General features: G+C 46.3%; 1 protein-coding gene across 1 annotated transcript in view; it reads right to left on the reverse strand.

Moving 5' to 3' along the window:
- The window catches only part of ckbb (creatine kinase, brain b), a 22132-nt gene that overhangs the window by 1810 nt on the left and 2822 nt on the right, over positions 1-17500 (reverse strand). Inside the window, exons 2-6 of the mRNA XM_078275261.1 lie at positions 16526-16738; positions 13104-13258; positions 10060-10192; positions 5276-5447; positions 4833-4956 (exon numbers count right to left, since the gene is read on the reverse strand). Coding sequence (XP_078131387.1) covers positions 4833-4956; positions 5276-5447; positions 10060-10192; positions 13104-13258; positions 16526-16718 — 777 coding nt within the window. The 5' untranslated portion in view covers positions 16719-16738. The remainder of the gene's footprint in view (positions 1-4832; positions 4957-5275; positions 5448-10059; positions 10193-13103; positions 13259-16525; positions 16739-17500) is intronic.

Below are 17500 nucleotides of genomic sequence, written 5' to 3' on the forward strand. Positions count from 1 at the left end.
GAGAACCCTTTTGCAATTATGTAAGCCAGTGATTTTCAACCACTGAGAGATCGTCCTGTGTGCCGTGGGAAATTATCCGATTTTACTTAATTGATCCAACACATTTTTTTTATTGAGTTACTGCAAATAATTTGTCATTGTTGCTCATCTGTGCCTGCAATATGATGACTGGCAGAGAAATGAAATACTGTTCTGTGTCAGTAGGTGGCAGTATAGCACAGTAATGACCTTGTTGATTTAAGACAATAGAATGACTGCCCACTGGTGACAGGACGTACAGGAGGGCCGAGATCATCGATGTAAGCAGAATACAGAGATGCCGAGATCATCGACGTAAGCAGTAGGGCCGAGATCATCGATGTAGGGCCGAGATCATCGATGTAAGCAGTAGGGCCGAGATCATCGATGTAGGGCCGAGATCATCGACGTAAGCAGCAGAACCGAGATCATCGACGTAAGCAGTAGGGCCGAGATCATCGATGTAGGGCCGAGATCATCGATGTAGGGCCGAGATCATCGATGTAGGGCCGAGATCATCGATGTAGGGCCGAGATCATCGACGCAAGCAGTAGGGCCGAGATCATCGATGTAAGCAGTAGGGCCGAGATCATCGAGTAGCAGTAGGGCCGAGATCATCGATGTAAGCAGTAGGGCCGAGATCATCGATGTAGGGCCGAGATCATCGATCTGGTAGGGCGAGATCATCGAAGTAGGGCCGAGATCATCGATGTAAAGGTAGGGCCGAGATCATCGATGTAGGGCGAGATCACGATGCAAAGAGTAGGGCCGAGATCATCGATGTGGCAGAGGGCCGAGATCATCGATGTAGGGCCGAGATCATTGATGTAAGCAGTAGGGCCGAGATCATCGATGTAGGGCCGAGATCATCGACGTAAGCAGTAGGGCTGAGATCATTGATGTAAGCAGTAGGGCCGAGATCATCGATGTAGGGCCGAGATCATTGACGTAGGGCCGAGATCATCGACATAAGCAGTAGGGCCGAGATCATTGATGTAGGGCCGAGATCATTGATGTAGGGCCGAGATCATCGATGTAGGGCCGAGATCATCGACGTAAGCAGTAGGGCCGAGATCATTGATGTAAGCAGTAGGGCCGAGATCATTGATGTAGGGCCGAGATCATAGATGTAAGCAGTAGGGCCGAGATCATCGATGTAGGGCCGAGATCATAGATGTAAGTAGTAGGGCCGAGATCATCGATGTAGGGCCGAGATCATTGATGTAAGCAGTGCGACCGCCATGGATAACATTTTTTAAAAGGAAAAATGCAGATTTGGATCTTGTTAGGCTACAATGTGTCATTTTGTAACATTTTTGGTTGGTGGTGTGTCGCGGGATTTTTTTAATGTAAAAAATGTGCCGTGGCTCAAAAAAGGTTGAAAAACAATGATGTAAGCACGTAATGTAATCTGAAAACTGCTGCCCTGATTAAAAAAACAATGCAACTGATCTCAGCTGCTACTCTGTCTGGAATGACCATTTCTAAGTGACCCCCAAACCTTTGACCAGTAGTGTAGGTAGGTTTCAGAAACAGAAAAGGAAAGATATGATCTAATCTTGTTGTACACATAACGGTTCTGATTCAGCTTTTTTGTTAGGTTAGAAACGTGTTCCCGGTATGTAAGGTGTGAGTCAAGTAGCACAGCAAGATATTTGTAATTCTTTGTGACGACAAGATCTTGGTTTGCAACGGTAATAAGATCAGGGAAAGAGACTTTTTCTGAGTGTAAATAAATACATTCAGTATCTGAATTTCTTTACATTGATGGTCAAGTGGTTCTTTTTCAACCAGTCATGTAAGAACTGACAATCAGATGGTAGTTTGGAATCAGCATTTTAGTCAGAGAGAAAAATCACAGTATCATCAGCGTACAGTACGCATTTACATGCGAGTGTTGACATACTTGAGGGAGATCATTGATGTATAAAAGAAACAGTAAGGGTCCAAGAATGCTGCCTTGTGGGACGCCCATATCACAGATTAATGGTTGGGATGTTGCATGTTTAATTTTGACAGCTTGCAACCTGTTCTTCTTTCCCTCAAGAACTCATTGTTCTCACCTGGCCGAATGATTAAAACTAAAGGGTAAATGCTCCAGATTTCATTGTGTTGGAACTGCTTACATGGTCGTGAACGACAACTGGACCTTCGCTACCCAACAGTTTTAAAATTATAATAAAGTACAACATCTTCAGTTATTGACTTCAACTAAACATTTCTGTATACTCACAACAATGTGAACTGTCGCTACATCCTTTGTTAGATTCTCCACTCTTACTGTACCACGAGGTGACCGTATGAAGGCCTTGTTTCTCTCAGAACAATCTTGCCAGCGCGCCCAGATTTATAGCGCGTGAGCAGAGGGCGCGCACCACTCTTGTTTTTCAGCAGCGTGCAACAAAGCGGAAACAGGAAGCCTGGACAAGCTGGAGGGTACCCTGATGCCAGGACTCTCAGAGTGACTGCAGGTCTCTCTGGTAAACTTACTGGGTTAAGATGAGCTCTTTTATGGTGACTGAAAGGCTTGATCCCACCAAGTAGCTCATCCAATCAGATCCTCTGTTCAGGAGAAGACTGCAGCTAGTGTCGCGACCACCAGCGCGGGTATAAATAGTTACGGCGCTCCCATGACGTCACACTGGTGCTCGACAGGTCGGCTGCGGCCGGTATAATTCACGCTTAAGGGTCCAAGAATGCTGCCTTGTGGAACGCCCATATCACAGATTAATGGTTGGGATGTTGCATGATTCATTTTGACAGCTTGCAACCTGTTCGTTGGAAGAAAGCATTTCTATCACAGATGAAGACAATTTAAATGAGTGAAGTTTGTTAAGAAGGATCTGATAGTTTACTGTGTCGAAGGCTTTACGAAAATCAATAAAAAATAGCTCCAGTGATGTGACCTTTGTTAAAGTGCCCATATTATGAAAAACACTCTCTTTTTCTGTGATTTGGGGAGTTATTTAGTGTCTCTGGTGCTTCATACAGACGTTGATAACCCTCCATGCTGTTCTGAGTGAGATACGGTTTCTGAATGTGTCCTGTCTTCAGTCTCTGGGTCAGCTGGTCAACATCTGCACGGCTTTCTACGTCACTAGCTGAGACGAGGGGGCTAGGGGGCTAACCGTTAGCATGCTAGCTCGTTCTCAATGGCAGAACACTGCTACAACACACACTAGTTCACCATAATCTCCAAAAGAACTACTTCCATGTCCCTGTTCTGCAGGTATTCCACACAAAGGAGGAAGTGTTCCCTCGTTTAGAAGAAGTCTCCCAGCTAATCCTGCCTTGTTCTACTGAAGTTGGAGAAACAGCTAGCTAGCTCATGTAGTCCTTACCTAGCTACTGAGCATGTAGTCCTTACCTAGCTACTGAGCGTGTAGTCCTTACCTAGCTACTGAGCGTGTAGTCCTTACCTAGCTCCTGAGCATGTAGTCCTTACCTAGCTACTGAGCGTGTAGTCCTTACCTAGCTACTGAGCATGTAGTCCTTACCTAGCTACTGAGCATGTAGTCCTTACCTAGCTACTGAGCGTGTAGTCCTTACCTAGCTACTGAGCATGTAGTCCTTACCTAGCTACTGAGCGTGTAGTCCTTACCTAGCTACTGAGCGTGTAGTCCTTACCTAGCTACTGAGCATGTAGTCCTTACCTAGCTACTGAGCGTGTAGTCCTTACCTAGCTACTGAGCATGTAGTCCTTACCTAGCTACTGAGCGTGTAGTCCTTACCTAGCTACTGAGCATGTAGTCCTTACCTAGCTACTGAGCGTGTAGTCCTTACCTAGCTACTGAGCATGTAGTCCTTACCTACTGAGCATGTGCGACTGCCAACAAAGATGTTCCAGCAGTGAGAGGTCTCACTCTGTAGCTAAAACAGAGACCTGAACACAGGGTGAAAAGAGGAGCTGCAGCAATGAGCAGAACAACTAAAATATGAAATTAAACCATGTAAACCTGTTCTGATACGACCTCTAAATACAGTTATGAACCTGAAAGTCAGAATAATATGAGCTCTTTGAGAGAGTCACGTAATTGTTCAGTGAAGAGTAATAATGTCAACATGGTTGATCTCTGAGCGCGAAAACTGTGTTGACATGATGCCTCCGTCACACAAATAAAAGACACATCTACTGACGCAGCCATGTTTTCACTGTAGTTTAGTGAATGTTCCCTATATACTTCACTATTTAATAAACTCTATATACTTCACTATTTAATAAACTCTATATACTTCACTATTTAATAAACTCTATATACTTCACTATTTAATAAACTCTATATACTTCACTATTTAACCTTCGTGTGGTCTTCCTGTCGACCATGAGCTTTTTGGGGGACTCTTTACAATGTTTTTGTCCCCTTTTTTTGGTGCTTTTGTAACTTTTTTCAACACTTTTTTTTAAATGTATGGTATATGACATTTTACCTAATTCTTGAGCTATAAAAAAGCACAAATTGTGAATTATTTTGACTAATAGTTCAGATCAGAGGATGTTGAGTGAATCACAGACTAGTGTAGTCAGGAGACTGTTCTAAAACCATTTAAACCCATTTCTTCAAATGATATGAAATTGAATAAAGCACCCAAAATTCAATGGAAGTAATCATTTGTTTTACCTGTGAAGAATGCGGCATGGGTCCCATACAACCTACATGCATGCATCCAACTTATTTTGGGGCAGTTTGGTTGTAAGAAACCCATATTTCTGATATTAAAAACGTTGAAAACTGGTCAAATTTGAACGACAAAGGACAACACAAGGATTAATAAAACACTGTGACGGGAAGAGTGAGTGAGCCTGCAGGTGTTACCTTGGTGAGGCCGGTGCAGAAGCGGTTGAACACCTCCTTCATGTTTCCTCCTTTCTGCATGCTGATGACACGCAGGTGATCCTCCTCATTCACCCACACCAGGAATGTCTTGTTGTCGTTGTGCCTGTAAGACAGAGCCCAGGGTTAAATAACACAGGTACCTGCAGGACAGAGCCCAGAGTTAACTAACACAGACGCCTGCAGGACAGAGCCCAGGGTCAACTAACAAAGACGCCTGCAGGACAGAGCCCAGGGTTAACTAACACAGATGCCTGCAGGACAGAGCCCAGGGTTAACTAACAAAGACGCCTGCAGGACAGAGCCCAGGGTTAACTAACAAAGACGCTTGCAGGACAGAGCCCAGGGTTAACTAACAAAGACGCTTGCAGGACAGAGCCCAGGGTTAACTAACACAGGAACAGGAAGTGAGGTAATATTCTGACCAGATGCCGCGGCCGTCGGGCCAGTCCCGGGCCATGCCGGACGCCAGCAGCAGCGGGGAGACGGGCTTATCAAACAGGAAGTGGTCATCGATCAGCTGCTGCTGCTCCTCCTCCGTCATGTTCTTCAGAGCGAAATACTTCCCCTTCAGGTCTCCGTCCAGCAGGTCCAGACCTACAGGGGTCAGAGGTCAGAGGGTTAGCCCTACAACCAATCAGAGCAACGCTAGTTGATAGATTCAATATACATTTAAATAAATATAAATAAATAAATATGAATTAAAAAAACTGCGAACACATCTTCCTTTTTTAAGAATGACTTCAGTGCCGTTGTCACTGCCCGATGGGAGTCGAGCATGCTCAGATTTAAACAGTTTACGGCATAACGTGTCATACTGAAATTTGTGAAATCCATAAAATAAACTTTTCTCATTACAAACAATAACAGAAGATGGAAATCATTTCAGAAACGTCGTAGCTGTCTATGATTGTTGATTGCTAACGTTAGCTCAAAACACCGTTCCAGTGACAGCCTGTGTTGTGTCTGATTGCTAACTCGTAGCCAGCAGTGAACCAACCTCGTTGTAGGTCCATTTCTACTGTATTGACGTTACAGAAGTCTCTCGTTAGCATCTTGGAGGCTACTTGTCGCAAAGTGACGCATGCGCGACTCACATCGGGCATTGACACCGTTCTTTGTTCTTTTCTCAAAGAAAGGCTCAATCCAAGTCTTCCAGAGTCGCGGCCAAAGCTGATTCCAAAGACCGCTGTTCCCAGCAGCAGCAGCCATCTAGTAGCAGGGAATTCACGCAGAACCGTCGCAACTCTGCCGTCATAATGTTAAGCCCCGCCCCCGACTCTATACATGATGTGATTGGCCCGACTAGAGTTTGGTTTTTCCAGCTCGTAAGCCAACGGAGAGTTGCTAGACTGACCCTTTGCTGTCGTTAGGGTGCGTCTACATTTCTACGCTATATTGCTGGTACTTATTAGCCTGAAAACACAATGGGGCTACAGCAAGAAGTCTTACCTAGTCCCACTTTGATAACAATATCTCATAAAATTAATATTTTACACCTGTTTTTGTATGGGTGTATGTCTAGGCGTTTCCTAAAATGGACATTTGGTGATCCTAATGGCGCTGACACACCAACACGATAATCGGCCGTCTGACAGTCGGGCGAGGTCGGTGACTCGAGTCTGTTCGGTGTGTTCTGTGCTGTCGTCTGTCGGAGGAGCCGTCGGCCTTCATTTGGGCCGACCTGACTTGCTGGGTCGGATGGCGGGCAGTCGGGGTCAATGAGCCATCTGATTGGTGGAGAGCTAACCAGGAAACGGGGAGCAGGATGAGCGTGACTAGAGTCTCTCAACATCTGACATTAATCTGATAAACTGACCTTTGTTGATCTGAAATGAAGACAGATTCAGCAGCTGCACGGCCTGTTTCTCTCTTCACATGTTTCCAGAAACACGTTACGGTGAACTATCTTAGTCCAGTATGAGATCGTATTCTGAACGAGACGCCATGATGGTCGGGGAGCAGCCAGACCCACGTGACGTGTTCGTCCAATCAGCTGCCGGTTTTCATTTCTGGGCGACAATCCAGATGAGCGCCGCCTGCTGTTATGGAGACGTATTACGTCTCGTCTCTTCGGTGTTCTGAGGAACTTTTTGGACCGACTCAGGGAGACTGATCAGTCACACTGGCTTTACTGCTGACGGTCGGCGTCTGGTGGGTGTGTCTGGTGGGTGTGTCTGGTCGGTGTGTCTGGTGGGTGTGTCTGGTCGGTGTGTCTGGTGGGTGTGTCTGGTGGGTGTGTCTGGTGGGTGTGTCTGGTCGGTGTGTCTGGTGGGTGTGTTTGGTGGGTGTGTCTGGTAGGTGTGTCTGGTCGGTGTGTCTGGTGGGTGTGTCTGGTGGGTGTGTCTGGTGGGTGTGTCTGGTGGGTGTGTCTGGTGGGTGTGTCTGGTGGGTGCGTCTGGTGGGTGCGTCTGGTCGGGTGCGTCTGGTCGGGTGTGTCTGGTAGGTGTGTCTGGTCGGTGTGTCTGGTGGGTGTGTCTGGTCGGTGTGTCTGGTGGGTGTGTCTGGTGGGTGTGTCTGGTAGGTGTGTCTGGTAGGTGTGTCTGGTGGGTGTGTCTGGTCGGTGTGTCTGGTAGGGTGTGTCTGGTAGGTGTGTCTGGTCGGTGCGTCTGGTCGGGTGTGTCTGGTGGGTGTGTCTGGTGGGTGTGTCTGGTGGGTGTGTCTGGTGGGTGTGTCTGGTGGGTGTGTCTGGTGGGTGTGTCTGGTGGGTGTGTCTGGTGGGTGTGTCTGGTGGGTGTGTCTGGTGGGTGTGTCTGGTAGGTGTGTCTGGTGGGTGCGTCTGGTCGGGTGCGTCTGGTCGGTGTGTCTGGTGGGTGTGTCTGGTGGGTGTGTCTGGTGGGTGTGTCTGGTGGGTGTGTCTGGTAGGTGTGTCTGGTGGGTGTGTCTGGTGGGTGTGTCTGGGGCTTAAAAAGATCCTTGGTAACGATGGTCACCTACCTAGACTAAAAAGACTGCTACCCTTCAACACTTGAAATTACAGTCATCATTCAGGGCTCATTACGGAGAAAACTCAGTCCTTCCAGAAAAATGCGGAAAATCCTTGATTATGCGTCACGTTTTCTTAAAAAATGCGATGGAATATGCAGGATATTTATGCAATTTTATGCGATGATATTGCGGGAACTTGCAAAAACTGCGGTTTCATCGTGGCTTCATCGCAGGGTTTGCAGCTTTTCGATGATGTTCATGTTGCGTAATCACGCCCCCATGGCAACAGGGGAAAACAGCTGCTCTTGTGTGACGTAAACGCAACATTTTTCATCTTTCTGCTAAGACATATGGGACTTTTTTTTGCAACGAAATATTTTGCACGGAAATCGGCAGTTTATGCGGCAAAAGTGTGGCGTATTTGAAAAAATGTGGCCCCCGAAATAAATATGCTGACTTTGGCTGATTATGCATTGAGTTATGCGATTGTATAATCACGTTTCTCTGGAAGGACTGAAAACTAATAATTGTCTCCACTTTGTTTCTATAATTCAGCTTCACTTCATTTCCTTCTCCTGTTTAGTCTCAGTTGTTCCCTGAAAGAGTTAACGTGGGAGCGTTGCTGAGAGACGGCCGCTTCTCATCCGTCTCATTTGAATGTGAAAGAGTTATTATTCTTCGGCCTCATTAAGAGTCTCGGCAGGACGACACACAGCTCACGGTTATATAACCGCCGCATTCAACCGTCACGCTCGCCGAGATCACTGAGGCATGCTGGGAAAGCTTCTAAATAAAGACCAGATCTGAATGAAAGCACTTTTATCCTCCTGAACCCCCCATCAGAGAGGATTTACAGACACTGAAATCTCTCAACAACATCTGTGTCACTGCAAGTTTTGTTGCTTTTAAAAAAGTTGGCATTTTCTTTCAACGTTTCTGTCGTTTTTGACATTTTTTCCACTGTTTTTTTTTTTTTTTTACCATTTTCCAACATTTCCAACAAACTAATCCATTCATCCAGAAGATAATCCTTAAATCTTTTGTTTGTGACAGTAAAGGCCCAGACACACCAACCAGACGCCGACCGTCAGCAGTAAAGCCAGCGTGACTAATCAGGCTCCCTGAGTCGGTCCAAAAAGTTCCTCAGAACACCGAAGAGACGAGACGTAATACGTCTCCATAACAGCAGGCGGCGCTCATCTGGATTGTTGCCCAGAAATGAAAACCGGCAGCTGATTGGACGAACACGTCACGTGGGTCTGGCTGCTCCCCGACCATCATGGCGTCTCGTTCAGAATACGATCTCATACTGGACTAAGATAGTTCACCGTAACGTGTTTCTGGAAACATGTGAAGAGAGAAACAGGCCGTGCAGCTGCTGAATCTGTCTTCATTTCAGATCAACAAAGGTCAGTTTATCAGATTAATGTCAGATGTTGAGAGGCGTTCGTCACGCTAACATAAGTGCACTGATATCGCTGGTCAAGGGCTAGAACTCCACCAATCAGATTGGTTATTGAGTCCGACTGCCCGCCCTCCGATTCAACAAGTCAAATCGACCAAAATGAAAGCCGACGGCCCCTCTGACGGACGACGGCACGGACACACCGAACAGACTCGAGTCACCGACCTCGCCAGACTGTCAGACAGCCGATTATCGGGTCGGTGTGTTGGGACCATTATCAGGTTGGTGTGTTGGGACCATTATCAGGTTGGTGTGTTGGGACCATTATCGGTCGGTGTGTCGGGACCATTATCGGGTCGGTGTGTCGGGACAATTATCGGTCGGTGTGTCGGGACCATTATCGGTCGGTGTGTCGGGACCATTATCAGGTCGGTGTGTCGGGACCAGTGTCGGGACCAGTGTCGGGACCATTATCAGGCCGGTGTGTCGGGACCATTATCAGTCGGTGTGTCGGGACCATTATCAGGTCGGTGTGTCGGGACCATTATCAGGCTGGTGTGTCGGGACCATTATCAGGCTCGGTGTGTCGGGACCATTATCAGGCGGTGTGTCGGGACCATTATCAGGCTGGTGTGTCGGGACCATTATCAGGCGGTGTGTCGGGACCGTTATCAGGTCGGTGTGTCGGGACCTTTAACGACATCATTGTGAGTTTTAAATTTCAAGATAAAATGTCCTGATGCCTCGTCATCCAGAGTCAGTCGGCTTTATGTTGACAAAAATGCAAAACAAAAGCTGAAAAAAGCAACGAAGATGTCGGAGAAAGCAACAAAAGTAAAAAAAAATTTAAAAAACACACAGGAAGTGATGTCGTACTTTCGATGGAGAGGTTTTCGATGGCGCGGCGTTCTCCACGGCTGCAGTGTGGCGGCAGGCAGAAGCCACGGATGCTCCGTCCGGTCCTAACCCGAGAACTCAGGACGTAGTTTGGATCCAGATCATCTCCACCCTGAAACACAGAAGATACAATCAGAACCGAAACAGACGGTCCAGAACCAGAACTACTGGTCTGCTTTAACCTCTGGTTCTGAGGACTCTGGTTAACTGCTCCTCAGATCTCTGCAGGGTAAATCCCAGAGATGTACAGTAACGAAGTAGAACTACTTCACTACTGTACTTGGGGGTGGCAGTAGCTCAGTCAGTAGGGACTTGGTTGGGACTGGAGGGTTACTGGTTCAAGTCCCTATACGTATATAGTATGGTGGTGGACTGGTAGCTGGAGAGGTGCCAGTTCACCTCCTGGGCACTGCCAAGGTGCTCTTGAGCAAGGCACCAAACCACCAAACTCCCGCGGTACAGGAGTCAATTTCACTGTTGGTAACGTGTTCGGGACGAATAGAGCGTAGAAATCAACGGGAGTGGGATGGAGCCGGACATTAAATAAAAACATGACGCTGCAATGTGGTGAGTGCGCCCAAAGATGGCGAGGCATTTGGTTTTAGAAAAGAGAACCACTTACAACTCCCAATACGTTTGTTGATTGGGAATACCGTGACCAGCGGGAGTCCCGAAAAATGGTCACTACCTAACCCTAACCCTCCCAGCAGTGACAGACAAACAGCTCTGCAGTGCTGCATTCACACAACATCAGCACAGCACACACACACACACACATCGGTTTACACCTATCACCATTTCTAGCCACTGGGGGACCAGAGGCAGACTGGGGGAACTCATATTAATGTTAAAAAACCTCATAAAGTGACATTTTCATGCCATGGGACTTCTACGGGCGGTGATCAAGCTCACCTAAACACACCACTGCACCCTATATTCATCTGTTAACTGGCCCGTTTCATTTACAAGACCCTTTTTGGCCGATCACCTCCTTACTTAGGTCACCTGCTGCAGCCAAAGTCTGTCACATACAAACACCCGTCATCTTCAATTAAGCATTCCCAAAACCAATTCTGCCTCACGTCTCGCATCTTTTCAATCTGCTGTTGCTCGTGACTGGAACGCTCTGCAAAATATATTATAACTGGATAAACTCATTTCCATTTCATCCTTCAAAACTATCATATCACCCTTGTTCACGGACATATGCAGTTGCTTCTATACCTAATATTTTTTAATTTTCAGCGTCGTTGACCTACAGGTTGTCGGGGTTCAGGGTCATTTCCCTCAACCCGCTCTCACTCCGAACTCGTAAACTACGGACGTTTGGACAGTGGCTGTCAGCGTATGAAAGGCCAAATTCCACGTAAGGAGGTTGGTTGGGGGGTGGATAAGTCAAACAACACAGGACTTTCACCCAGGAGACCAGGGATCGTGTCTCGTATGTCATGTTTCCTAAACCCAACCGTCCCATTCTTCTTTATCTAAACCCAACTGTCCCGTTCTCCTTTATCTAAACCCAACCGTCCCGTTCTTCTTTACCTAAACCCAACCGTCCCGTTCTTCTTTACCTAAACCCAACCGTCCCGTTCTTCTTTATCTAAACCCAACCGTCCCGTTCTTCTTTACCTAAACCCAACCGTCCAGTTCTTCTTTATCTAAACCCAACTGCCCGTTCTTCTTTCCTAAATCCAACTGTCCCGTTCTTCTTTTCCTAAACCCAACCGTCCCGTTCTTCTTTTTCTAAACCCAACTGTCCCGTTCTTTTCCTAAACCCAACTGTCCCATTCTTCTTTACCTAAACCCAACCGTCCCGTTCTCCTTTATCTAAACCCAACCGTCCCGTTCTTCTTTACCTAAACCCAACCGTCCCATTCTTCTTTTCCTAAACCCAACCGTCCCGTTCTCCTTTATCTAAACCCAACCGTCCCATTCTTCTTTACCTAAACCCAACCGTCCCGTTCTCCTTTATCTAAACCCAACCGTCCCGTTCTCCTTTATCTAAACCCAACCGTCCCATTCTTCTTTACCTAAATCCAACCGTCCCGTTCTCCTTTACCTAAACCCAACCGTCCAGTTCTTCTTTATCTAAACCCAACCGTCCCGTTCTTCTTTTCCTAAACCCAACCGTCCCGTTCTTCTTTTCCTAAACCCAACCGTCCCGTTCTCCTTTACCTAAACCCAACCGTCCCGTTCTCCTTTACCTAAACCCAACAGTCCCGTTCTTCTTTACCTAAACCCAACCGTCCCGTTCTTCTTCACCTAAACCCAACCGTCCCGTTCTTCTTTACCTAAATCCAACCGTCCCGTTCTTCTTTACCTAAACCCAACCGTCCCGTTCTTCTTTTCCTAAACCCAACAGTCCCGTTCTTCTTTACCTAAATCCAACTGTCCCGTTCTTCTTTACCTAAACCCACCGTCCCGTTCTTCTTTTCCTAAACCCAACCGTCCCGTTCTTCTTTACCTAAACCCAACTGTCCCGTTCTTCTTTACCTAAACCCACCGTCCCGTTCTTCTTTACCTAAACCCAACTGTCCCGTTCTTCTTTTACCTAAACCCAACCGTCCCGTTCTTCTTTACCTAAATCCAACCGTCCCGTTCTTCTTTATCTAAACCCAACCGTCCCGTTCTTCTTTTCCTAAACCCAACTGTCCCGTTCTTCTTTATCTAAACCCAACCGTCCCGTTCTTCTTTATCTAAACCCAACCGTCCCGTTCTTCTTTATCTAAACCCAACCGTCCCGTTCTTCTTTATCTAAACCCAACCGTCCCGTTCTTCTTTATCTAAACCCAACTGTCCCGTTCTTCCCACGTGTCACGGAAACGTAAGCTCACCCACGACCTTTTCCTTAGCATAACTGTGTCAAAAGTGATGCCAATAGTCCCGACCAAGCGCGTTTAGATATGACGCTAAAGGAGACTTTTAGAGTCAATAACAACGGCAAAGGCACCTGACCAAGCATCCGTATTTTACGAGATGGGAGCGAGAACGGGGTTGGGTTTTCGGGGTTCAGGGTTGTTTACCTGCAGGTTGTCGGGGTTCAGGTCCGTCTTGTGTTTGTCTGATGGTTTGTATCCTCCGTGGCGGTCTTCGATCACTGGGTCCAGCAGCTCTTTGAATACCTCGTAAGACTCTTCGTCTCCGGCAACGCAGCCCACCGTCATAATGAATGGGTGACCTGCAGGGACAAAAAACAGAATCAGAGGAGTTTATTTTTTACAGTTTTCAGCAGTGATCCAGAATAAATGTCTCCAGAATTTAGCAGACTGTTTTATCTTAAACTTTTTTAAATGCAGAAACTTCTGCATCCGCGGATTCTGTTTGGGTCTGTAACTACCAACTTTCTGACTGGAGGCCATGTTGTGCTGATGGCCTTCTTCAAAACAAGATGGATGCACTTGTTAGTTTTACTCAAGGGAGTAAGCCTCTCCTCAGAACCCGTTGCTCCTATGGCGCCATTTTGATGCTACAAGCCATCACCTCCGTTAGCATCCCGTTAGCATCCCATTGACTGCCATTCATTCTGACGTCACTTTGACAGAGAATACCTTTACATCTGAAGCGTTTAAAGACTCTATTTGTCCGTTGTTTATTTCTAAAGAAACACGACAATGTATAAAAGGCTCCATTACCTTGTAGCTCACGTTATGGCTCCGTAGCAGACGTTTTTATAACAATAGGCTAACGATTGGGTCATAACCACGAGACTTCCTGTCTCATAGTAGAGGAGTTACCGTATAGTACAGGAGAAGCTCTCAGGCAGTTTGGACTTCCATCAGCTGTTTAAGTGTAATGACTAATGTTAACTATCATTTTAGTGATCAATAATGAGCCTGTGTCTATGTTATCTCCTGACATATACCTACGCTCTCCGTCTCTGCTAGATTGGGAATGATTGAGATTTCTCTTGGCACAGCTACCAGAAGACTTCCAACTTTCAGACAGGTTGCTCACGTCACATCTACGTCTTCAAGCTCAGTTGGAGGCTGCTCAGTAACGCTCAGCCATCACCGGGAAAGAGACGTCACTGGTCTCGGTCCAGAGACACGGGGTCTGCTGGTCCAGTTTATATATATGTCTATGGTTTTACTTAGGAGGGACTTCATTTTTGTCGTTTTCTCCATTTAGTGATATGGTTTCTATGTAGAATGCTGCTAAATAAATCCAGTTGGATTAAAGTTGGATGAACGGGATACCTGCAGGCAGTGACGGACTGGGATCAAAAAACTATTTTTGTCAATAACCTAGCTTGGAAATGAGTAACTCTGCCTTCCAAGTGAATCTTTCCATGCACCTCGCTGCAGTACAATCTAGAAATATTTGTGGCTGCATGCATAAAATAACTTATTAAAATTAACCAAAGACATATTATCAGTAGTGGCCCATAGCGGGGCGGCCCTTCTGGCATTTGCCCAAATTCCAGATGGCCAGTCCATCACTGCCTGCAGGGACACAAATCAGAAACAGTTGTGGCTAGAATACAGGATATGGCTACGGCGTTTCACCGAGAAAAAGTGGTGATGACAGTTAAGACACCAAAACAACTAGGTAGCTTTAAGAAAAAGATGGTGGTTTGGATTAAAACACACCTGAGGAACGAACATGCGTTTCCTGGGTAACAGTATTAAAATGATATTGTTATACTACATCAGATTATGCAAGTTTTTTTTTATAACTAAGCTACGGCCGTAGCTGCATCCCTTTTAGTCTCAACCCTTTCTGACTGGAGGCCATTTTGTGCTGATGACCTTCAAAACAAGATGGACGCACGTATTGGTTTTATTTTGGAGGGACTTATGTATTTGGGGATTGCTGTTTTCTCCATTTGGTAGTTAGGTTTCTATGTAGCATGCTGCTAAATAAATGAAGTTGGATGTGATGCGGATCAGGAGATCAGACAGGAAGCGCACCCAGCGTCCCGGTGCACGGGGGAATTAACGAGCCAAATTAACCCGATCTAAACGAGTCAATCCAATTAAGGAGTTTATAATCAAGTAGCAAATGAAGGTCAGAACACAACGTCCCTTTGTGAAGGTGACAAACACCACTATTAGTTACCTGGCCTGAGGAAAGGGGGTTCAGGATCTGGGGAGGGAAATATATAGTCTAGGGAAGGCAATATCCAGTATTTAGAAGAGTTACTTGGTTTAGAGGGGATTTATGGTTATCTCTATATGGTTATGGTGATCTCAAGGAAGAGTTACCTAGTGTAGGTAAAGGGTTAACCAATGTTGGGTTAGAAACTGGGGTCCATATAACCTGATCCAGGATATTACCTGGGCCACGTTCAGCCGTGACAAAAGGGGGGGTGCATCGAACTCCTGGCTTAATGTTACCTGGCTTGTTTGGGGAACGTTACCTGGCTTGTTTGAGGAATGTTACCTGGCTTGTTTGAGGAGTGTTACCTGGCTTGTTTGAGGAGTGTTACTTGGCTTGTTTGAGGAGTGTTACTTGGCTTGTTTGAGGAATGTTACCTGGCTTGTTTGAGGAGTGTTACTTGGCTTGTTTGGGGAACGTTACCTGGCTTGTTTGAGGAATGTTACCTGGCTTGTTTGGGGAATGTTACTTGGCTTGTTTGAGGAATGTTACCTGGCTTGTTTGAGGAGTGTTACTTGGCTTGTTTGAGGAGTGTTACTTGGCTTGTTTGAGGAATGTTACCTGGCTTGTTTGAGGAATGTTACCTGGCTTGTTTGAGGAGTGTTACTTGGCTTGTTTGAGGAATGTTACCTGGCTTGTTTGGGGAATGTTACTTGGCTTGTTTGGGGAATGTTACCTGGCTTGTTTGGGGAATGTTACCTGGCTTGTTTGGGGAATGTTACTTGGCTTGTTTGAGGAATGTTACCTGGCTTGTTTGGGGAATGTTACTTGGCTTGTTTGGGGAACGTTACCTGGCTTGTTTGGGGAACGTTACCTGGCTTGTTTGGGGAACGTTACCTGGCTTGTTTGGGGAACGTTACTTGGCTTGTTTGGGGAATGTTACCTGGCTTGTTTGGGGGAATGTTACCTGGCTTGTTTGAGGGAACGTTACCTGGCTTGTTTGAGGGGAATGTTACCTGGCTTGTTTGAGGAATGTTACCTGGCTTGTTTGAGAATGTTACCTGGCTTGTTTGAGGGAATGTTACCTGGCTTGTTTGAGGGAATGTTACCTGACTTGTTTGGGGAACGTTACCTGGCTTGTTTGAGAATGTTACCTGACTTGTTTGGGGAACGTTACCTGGCTTGTTTGGGGAACGTTACCTGGCTTGTTTGAGGAACGTTACCTGGCTTGTTTGGGGAACGTTACTTGGCTTGTTTGGGGAATGTTACCTGGCTTGTTTGGGGGAATGTTACCTGGCTTGTTTGAGGAATGTTACCTGGCTTGTTTGAGGAATGTTACCTGGCTTGTTTGGGGAATGTTACCTGGCTTGTTTGGGGAATGTTACCTGACTTGTTTGGGGAATGTTACCTGGGTTGTCGACGCCGGTCTGGATGAGGTCGTCCAGGGTGAAGCCGCTGGGTGTCTCCTTGTCTCTCAGGTTTTCGTAGATTTCGGGCGTGAGCACCTTGGCCATGTGGTTGTTGTGCTTGCTGAGGTCGGGGTACTCCTGATCCGACGAGTAGTTCATCTTCAGCTTGTTGTGGGTGTTTCCGAAAGGCATGATGACGTCCGGCTGCTGACCTATAGGAACAGTTTAAACAGGTTAATGTCCGGCTGCTGACTGCTGACCTATAGGAACAGTTTAAACAGGTTAATGTCCGGCTGCTGACTGCTGACCTATAGGAACAGTTTAAACAGGTTAATGTCTGGCTGCTGACCTATAGGAACAGTTTAAACAGGTTAATGTCCGGCTGCTGGCTGCTGACCTATAGGAACAGTTTAAACAGGTTAATGTCCGGCTACTGGCTGCTGACCTATAGGAACAGTTTAAACAGGTTAATGTCTGGCTGCTGACAGTAAAATCAGTCATAGGCGTAGATTTCAGAGGGGGATGTGGGGGATATGCCCCCCCCCCAATATTTAGAAGAGGTAGATTTATCCCCCTCAAAAAAACATGAAAGACAATTCCCAAAAGAGTGAACAAAACAGGAGAATACTTTATAAAAATAATTTCCTTTGTGTAAATAAAGACCTTTCCAGAATAAATTGTTGCCTAAAAATTCACCACAATGCCGGAAATTAAGTGTTTGATGCTCAAAATAGTATGCAGGCCGACCCCCAGACCCTCCAATTACAATGTGTCCACCCCCGACAAAACCTGTGCCCCTGCATATAGTAAAATCAGAAATTGGATACATGAAGCAGGAGGAAGAAATGTAAATGTCACAAAGCTACTATGTATTAAAAGTCTTTCTAAATGCAAGCATTAGATTTTAAATATAACGCATATGTCGGGGATAACTTCCAAAGTCTCGGTGCTCGCTTTTCCGATGTTTTTGTCGC

Source organism: Sander vitreus, chromosome 18 (genome assembly GCF_031162955.1).
Source record: "Sander vitreus isolate 19-12246 chromosome 18, sanVit1, whole genome shotgun sequence".
Taxonomy (NCBI): Eukaryota; Metazoa; Chordata; class Actinopteri; order Perciformes; family Percidae; genus Sander; species Sander vitreus.